The 8,051-nt window shown below is 43.0% G+C and overlaps 1 protein-coding gene across 1 annotated transcript; it reads left to right on the forward strand.

Moving 5' to 3' along the window:
- Positions 1-576: 576 nt before the first annotated feature.
- On the forward strand, positions 577-7,752 carry VIP (vasoactive intestinal peptide). The gene is made up of 6 exons (XM_068408757.1): positions 577-695; positions 1,125-1,246; positions 2,906-3,046; positions 5,036-5,155; positions 5,815-5,923; positions 7,464-7,752. Exons 2-6 carry the CDS (start codon positions 1,134-1,136, stop codon positions 7,470-7,472), a joined length of 492 nt encoding a protein of 163 aa, XP_068264858.1. The 5' UTR covers positions 577-695; positions 1,125-1,133; the 3' UTR covers positions 7,473-7,752.
- The last annotated feature ends 299 nt before the right edge of the window (positions 7,753-8,051 follow it).

Below are 8,051 nucleotides of genomic sequence, written 5' to 3' on the forward strand. Positions count from 1 at the left end.
ACGGCGCGCCCCGGGCGGGGATCCCCGGCAGGGACTGGCATGTGCCAGGGACAGAGAGGGACCGGCTCACCCTGAAAACACCGGCGAAGAGCTAGGGAGAGGACCGGGAGGGACGGCGGGGTCGAGGAGGGGGCTCCGCAGGGAAGCACTCGGGGCAGGAGCGAAGGGCCCCGGAGGGTGCAGCCACCTCCCCTCCCGGCTGCCCCGGGTGCGGGCAGGGGGGCGCGGTGCGGCGTGCCCCCCGCAGCCCCCGCCAGCCTCCTGCTCTGCGAGGCCGAATCACGCTGCCGACGGGGCCCTGCTCCCCGCAAAACTAACTCATTAATATAAATCAAATAATGGCGGGCGGGGGAGGAGGGGAGAGGTACGGTGCGCGGCTGCTCATCAATTAAATATAAGTCTCTCACTGTCCTGAACAAAGCGACCGTGCCCTTGGGAAGGGTGACGTCTCCCCAGTAACGTGATTCGGAAGCAGAAACGTGTAAACGCTATAAAACGCGGCGGCGCGGCGGGCAGCTCAGAGCGTGCGGCGGGACGGAGCTCTCCTCTTCTTCCTCGTCCTCATCCTCCGCCGCCGCCTCCCCGGCAGCCGCGCAGCCCAGCAGCCGCGCAGCGGGGCAGGGCGCAGGGCCCCAGCAGCGCAGCGCTCCACTCCGCGCCCGCCCAGCCAGCCCCACCGACGGACTCGCGGCTCCGTGAGTAACTTTCCCTCCGCCGCAGCGGCAACTTCCCAGCGGATGAGGAGGGTGTCCCCGTCCCCCGCCTCCCCTTCTCCCCGACCGCAGGGAAGGTGCCCCGGCCGTCGGTTCGCGGAGAGCGGGTCTGGCCGCCCAGGGCAGCCAGGGAGAGACCTTTCTTTTTTACCACTTTAAAAGGACATGTATTTTTTAAGGTCGCTAAATCCCGGGTGCTGCTGCCCCCCGCACCGGGCCAGGGGTAGCCTTCTGGGGGTGCCAGATCTCCCTGCCCGCCGGCAGCTCCTCCGCCACGGCGACCTCGCTGCCGGCGGCGTCTCTCGGGGCCGGTTGCTCCGCAGCCGGAGGCGAGGCCCCGCTGCCCCCGCGGGACAGGGCGGGCCGGTGCGGGCGGCTCGGTGGGTGACGGCTGCGCTCTTCCCTCCGCAGGTGGCGGCCATGGAGCACCGCGGCGCCTCCCCGCTCCTCCTCGCCCTCGCCCTCCTCAGCGCCCTCTGCTGGCGGGCGCGGGCGCTGCCCCCCCGGGGGGCCGCCTTCCCCGCCGTACCGCGGTAAGGGCCGCGCTCCGCGCCGCTCCGCTCCCCGCTCCGCGCCCCTGCCCGCCGTGGATGGGGGTAGAGGGGGCTCTGAGAAGCGCCGGTCTTCCGCTGTGCTTTTCCTGCAAGCACGCGGTGCGGCGCTCCGTGCCGGGGTGCTCACTCGGGAGCTGGCGGTGCGCATCTCCGCGCTGAGACTTCGCTCAAGCGTGCGGGGCCCATCCCAGTCGGTGCCCGCCGAACCTGCCCTTGAAAAGCCCCCCGAGACACACATGCACCCTCCCAGGCACCAGCAGCAATGCTACCCCAGGAGCCGGGTAGCGGTGACCACCGTATATGTAGACAGCGTAGAGGATATGTGTTAAAACGTGCTCGGGGTCATGGTGCACGTCCAGCAAAACAGTCTCAGCTTTTCTTAAGGGAAAGCTCCTCGATCTCCGAAGTTCAGCTAGGTGGATATGTATTTTAAAAAGCAGAGATACAGACAGGCAAAATCGAACGTATTAAAAGTTCCTGTGTCATGAATGAGGGGAATTGACACATACGGACTGATGTGTAGTTTTGTACTGCTGCGTGCTTTGAACTGTTGAAGTTGTTTTTAGCTGTCTAACTAAAGTAAATCAGATGGCAGAAAGGTACGTTTTACATTTAGGTAAAAGGAATGCAAAGTGTAAAAAGACCAAAGGAAAACAGTACAGCATAGTGACTGATTTTCAAAAGGTGTGACTTGAGTTGGTTTATTTTACACAACTTTACTTTTTTTTACTAGACAGAAATCTTAACATGCCTCAGATATATAAGTGGAGTAATAGCTATGACTGTAAAATTACAAGGACAACAGACTATACTAGTTTTAGTATGTAATTTTTGCACATCATCACACACAGGGGTTTACTATAGCGATGGTAGCCTCTTGTCTGCCAGAGAACATGAGAGCAACTAAAAGAAATGCCTGATGCCAAACTACCGCCATGCAGTCAGATTGCCCTTGATAAAATATGACACATCATAAGAAAGAGCAGTTTACGAAACTGTGAAGTAGCTGTAAATTGGTTTATACAGAGCAATTGCCGTGATTTTAGAAGATTAAATGTGAACCTTTTTTAACTTGCAACCACCAAATTAATTAAAACATAAGAGAATAAAGTCACGTAGAGATACATGACTGCACTTCATACTTAGTTTGAAGTTCTTCAGGGTGTGTTTACTTTCTTTAGAGAAGGCCTAAGAACTGTTTCATACTGCATTTTAATGTACATTTTAAGTCTTAATTGGAAGGTAAGTGCTTCACAGGAACTGTTTTCACTTTGCATGGGTGGAGGCTGGTAATTCCACCCATCGTTTATATAACATATAGTTGTTGTGAAAAGCTTCATGGTTATCACTTGAGCTGTAATTGCCATACATTATGCACTGTTCACTGGAGTAAATTGTGTGCAATGACAACATATATCTAGAAAATATGCATTAGAGAGAAGGATCTGTTATGTCGATTGCTCTTATCCCTGAGCACGGATTATACCTGAAAGTGATTTTTGTTTTATCCAGTCTACTTTAAAATGCCTTACGGATTAAAGTAGGTAAATGTGCATTTTGACACAAGCCAGAATGTAAGCTGCAGTGAAGTGTTGTGTGTCCTCAGCTTTCTGTACTTCTCATGGTTTTCTTCAACAGATTGGGAAACAGAATGCCATTTGATGGAGCCAGTGAACCTGACCATGCCTATGGGTCATTAAAGTCTGAATCAGAAATTTTGCAGAACACACTACCTGAAAATGAGAAATTCTATTTTGATCTGTCCAGAATTATTGATAGGTGAGTTTCTTTTTTATCATAAATACAAATGATGACGCACTACTTGAATTATGCCAAAAGATCGGTCACATTTTCAAACTGAGAAATAGGAAAGGAAGAATCAATTACAGAGAAAAAACACATGGCCTCTGGTTGAATATTGGTAGCAGTAGGAATGTGTGCAGAAATATTGATTGCGTTGCCATTCTGGCATGATGAGTTCATTCACTTCTCAGGAAGGGCTAAAAAGTATAATGTGAAAATCTGGAAGCTGTTTTATGAAATTAGCTTAATTTAATATGTACAATAGATAACTTAAGGAAAGCAGTATATTTACAAAATGAACGTTATCAAAATGATATCAACCCAGGTTGTATTGTAGAGTTTATTTATTGTCCATTTCAGAAATGCAAGGCATGCTGATGGAATTTTCACCAGTGTCTACAGCCATCTTTTGGCTAAACTTGCTGTGAAGAGATATCTGCATTCGCTTATTAGAAAACGAGTTAGGTGAGGTGACACTTACATTAGGTAGATTTTTTTCCTAGCTGGCTTCATTGGCAATTTTTTACTCTTCTGTACCTAAGTTCTCATTTTTTGCAATTTAGAGATAATGAATGAGAAACTGATGTAATAATGGGGGAGCTGAAAATCCTATATAACAACTTAGTGGTATTTGTTACTAAATGAATATGTTACTATTTATTCATGATACAGCTGTGAGGGGTAGAGCAACAGACACTGCACACAGCACTGATAATAAATACTAGCAATATTATGATGATTATCACACCAATTTGCTAATTTTTTTGTCTGATAGTGTTTTTGCTAGCTTTGGCAGATGAATGGCAAAAGTGAATACAAACTGATTGATGACTCAGTACCTATGTAACAACAGGGGGTTGCTCAATGAAATTAAGAAACGATTAGTTTACAGTGAAACAAAAAGGAATGATATTTTTTCCTACTGTAGAACATATTGCCAGAGCAATATGTTTGGGAGATCTGCCTTATAGAAAGATTCAAAAAAGAATGAGACAAATCCATAGACAAGAGATCTGGATGCAACTTCCAGATCAGGACATTCATAAACTAATGGTCGTAGGATGCTGGGAAGGATCACTGTATACTTCCCTTTTTTTCATATCCCTAAGCAGCAGCTACTGGACACTCTTGGGAACAGAATAGTAGAATACTTCGGTCTGACCCAGTATGACAGTTCCTATGAATGCTCAAAAGCTGAGTGAAAATTAGGTCCCACATTTATGTCAATGCTGCCTTTGTTTCATAACATATAGTGCCTGTTTCTCATACGCTATAAACAGATCATTTAAAGCAGAACACCCCGAGACTTCCCAAGATCATACATGAAAAATAGGCCTCCCAATTTGGATACCTCCTTAAAACAAGTATTTGTAGCTATGTATGTGATTCTAAACTATTACTTTCCTCAGAGACAGGCTCCATCCTCGCTGAGTTAAATGTGAAGAGTGACCAGGTCCTTTAAGAGCTTACTGTGACTTAAACCAGTCTGCACCTAGGCATTGTATTAAAATATATTTATGCAGATGTTAGAAACCAGAATAAAGTGAGTTTATGAAAAAAGAGTAACCTGGACTATGAGAACAGACAGGAGCGAGTCAGGAAATTCAGTCAGCCATTTGATCCTGCAGAATTCCTGGGACAGGGACTCTAGAAGTCATTGAGTATGGATCCTAACTGCATGGGCCATGGCAAAGTTGAGCAGGAGAAATAAATCCGTGAAAGGTGTGCTCAAAAAGACTGAATACTTAGAATTTAATCCTTATTATTAAAATACGTAGTAAGCAGTAGAAGCAATGGCTGCTTTTCAACAGAAGAAATGTCACAGCTGGAAATGAAAGCTGAAATGAAAATTTGATTTTATTTAGCTAATCAACATGAGAAAGTTTGTTTCACTGATTTAATGATATCTTCTTTAAAACTAATATAGTCCACTGATTTTTTTCTTTGTAATTGTTGTATCACCAGCTCCCAGGACAGTCCTGTCAAACGCCACTCTGATGCTGTCTTCACTGACAACTATAGCCGCTTTCGAAAGCAAATGGCTGTGAAGAAATACTTAAACTCAGTTTTAACTGGAAAAAGAAGGTACTACAAGAAAGCAAATATATATTTTTTCCATACTTGTATAGTACTAACACAGAAAAGATTTATAGCATGTATGTAGAGGGGACAAACAAAAGGCAATGAACATTAATGACTTTATAATGTAGTTTATAACATCGTTTTCAGATACAGATAGCGTTTTCTTCCAGACGTGAACAGACACTACAATCGAATTAGAATAAAAGAATAAAGAGGAGACAGCATCTGGCAATTTTAAAAAGCTTCTCACAGATTCTTAAAACAGTTTTATTTCTTAAAAAAGCCTTTTAAAGAAAAAATCCACAGAGATATAGAACATGAACAACAATTTTATAAAGAAAATGCACTATTTGTTGAAAATTTGCCTTTAAGTAAGCACGTTAAATGAAAACTTAGAAGTCCCAGAAAGACCTAATCAGTGTAGGTGAGAAGTGCCAGCATATGTTTTTGAAGAGTTTATATTCTGTTTGCATATTCACTCATTTAGACAACTGCTTTTAAATATCATGTTTCTTCACCTGTTAAACATGCTATTTCACGTGATTTATAACACTTTCATATAAGTGTAACAAAATGTGCAATAGCTACAGTTAGAAGAAGGCGTTGCTTGCTTGTTTGCTTTTTCTTCTGAGGGCAATAAAACTTGTTTCTGATCGCAACAGCCAGGAAGAGCTAAACCCCGCCAAACTTCCAGATGAAGCAGAACTTCTTGAACCTTCCTTTTCAGAAAACTATGATTCTGTAGATGAGCTGCTGAGCCACCTCCCACTGGTATGCCCAGATTTTCTTTCCTCTTGCTGTGTGTTAGTTGACTTGACCATAAAATGAGATTAATCATACATGAAGCGTGGCCTATCAGAAAAGCAGAATCATCCAGGAAAGAGCTATGTTTCATGAAACACTGCATGTTTCTATAGGGATTGTGTCTGAATATAATAGTCATTTTAATAACAATAAGTTATCCCATGATTGCTGTTAATGAAAATTCCTAATTAAATGGCACTGTTAATAATGTACCTAACTCACTTGGGTGTTTCAGCTTGTGTGCACTGCAGCATAAAACCAGAATTGACTCATTTTTAATTACAAAGATTATTATTTCTTGAGAGAACAACCTCCAGGATATTTCTTTTAATTTCTTTTAATTAAAAAAAACCCTGCACATTTTGTTTACCATGTATTTCATTAGAAGGGAGTTACCCCTAGAACTAACAGGATCAGCTACATGAACCCTAAGCATTAAGAAAGCACTTGACTCCCATCTAAGGTGTGCTGCAGAGGGATCGTCTGACATGCAAATATTGCAGTTACTGTTTTCCGTTTAGCTATTACTATTTTTCTAAAATCATTCACAACTAATGTTTCTTTGGTTTACTGAAATGTAAATTCTTCTACATCACAGCACTTGCAGGGGCATTTAATTGAAAGGGTAACGGAGAAGTGAATTGGGTTGGCATTCTCGAAAGTGTATCATGAAATTCATGATAGGATGGTGTTTGGCATTCAGCTGTGTCTGAACTACAAGTGAGAAAAAGGGCTGCTCTTGAAGATAACATTTTTTTGGGAGGAGGGAAGGAGAAAAGATATTTCTCCAAAATGTTGTTTCCTTTTAAGACTGAAAGAAAATGTTCTTTTCCTTTCCACAAATGTAGTAGTTCCTCTAAAGTTCCCAAAGATTAGCAAGAACATAAACTGCTCGTGCATCAAGTAACAAAACAATTTCTAGGGGATGGGATTTGGGAAAGTAGTGTTCTTTCTAGAGAAGATTATCTCAAAAATTCTCCTGCATTTTGCACCTTCTAAAACTTCCAGCATTGACTGAGAGAGAGTAGTGATGCAGCAGGTCGTGGGTGCCTTCCTGGAAATATTTTCAGTCCTTTCATTTTTTTATGGACTGTACAGATGATGCAGATCTCCCTATAAGTGAATAGCTTACTCAGCATTGGCTGTTACTGGTCATTTTATTGCAGTGCCCAGTTGCTGATGGAGTGTGTATCAAGCAACCTGAATTCGTGTATCCGTTTCAAGGATACAGTTGTTTTCAAAGTGAGCTGTTCTGCACTTTAGGCCAATGTGCAGTAATGCTTTTGCCTAATCCTTCAACCTTTCTTCCTCATCCTACCGCCTTGTCTGCTGTCTGTAATGCCCACAAAGCTCCTGCGAATAGCTCCATCTCATGCTTGTCAGCCCCAAGTGCAGCAATTGTTTTATATCAAGTGTTATTTCTTATCTGCTGTCTGCTTTCATACACTTCATGATGCAACTGCTTACGAAAATGACTTTTAAAACATATTTCTCCTTTGCTTTTCAGGATCTCTGAAGGACACGCGGTAAAGTCTATGACAAGAACAAGTTATTTTTGAGTTCCACATAGTATTTCAAAGAGATGACTTTAGTCATCAAACCAGAACAAATATGTTGTGAAGTGAAAGTTGTGATATATTTGTTTCTTAAGTAATAAAAGTTGATATTTACATTGTAAATACTACTCCAGAGTTCTCTACTGAAAGCTGTACATATAGATGCCAGTTTAACTCCTGAGAAGTCTGTGAGTCCATATGCTGTAAATCCTTTACTTCAATAAATTCATTTGAAAATGAGTGTGCAGCTGAAAAAAGCCCATCATTACTAATTAATTGGCTTATTTTAGGTGTGGTACAATTTCAGATAAGCCTGTATGATAATATGGATACATTTCCAGATAGCTTCACAAACAAGTGTAAAAATGTGAGAAGAATGTGTGAAACGTGTAAAACTGCATTATAAAGATCTCTGAAGGTTACTGCCAAGCAAAAGGGAATGCTTTTCTAGCAGCTTACCAAGCAACTAGAGAAAATGAAAAAGCATTAAATATTATTTGACCTCTGACAACATCTTTCCTCCTTGTTTACATTTTAAT

This window comes from Nyctibius grandis, chromosome 1 (assembly GCF_013368605.1).
Source record: "Nyctibius grandis isolate bNycGra1 chromosome 1, bNycGra1.pri, whole genome shotgun sequence".
Classification (NCBI taxonomy): domain Eukaryota; kingdom Metazoa; phylum Chordata; class Aves; order Nyctibiiformes; family Nyctibiidae; genus Nyctibius; species Nyctibius grandis.

Excerpts from the sequence above, each read along its gene's own strand:
- VIP (XM_068408757.1), top strand. The coding sequence starts at position 1,134 with ATGGAGCACCGCGGCGCCTCCCCGCTCCTCCTCGCCCTCGCCCTCCTC. Across the intron at positions 1,247-2,905 it reads GCCTTCCCCGCCGTACCGCG|ATTGGGAAACAGAATGCCAT; the intron begins GTAAGGGCCGCG and ends TTTCTTCAACAG. Across the intron at positions 5,156-5,814 it reads GTTTTAACTGGAAAAAGAAG|CCAGGAAGAGCTAAACCCCG; the intron begins GTACTACAAGAA and ends TGATCGCAACAG.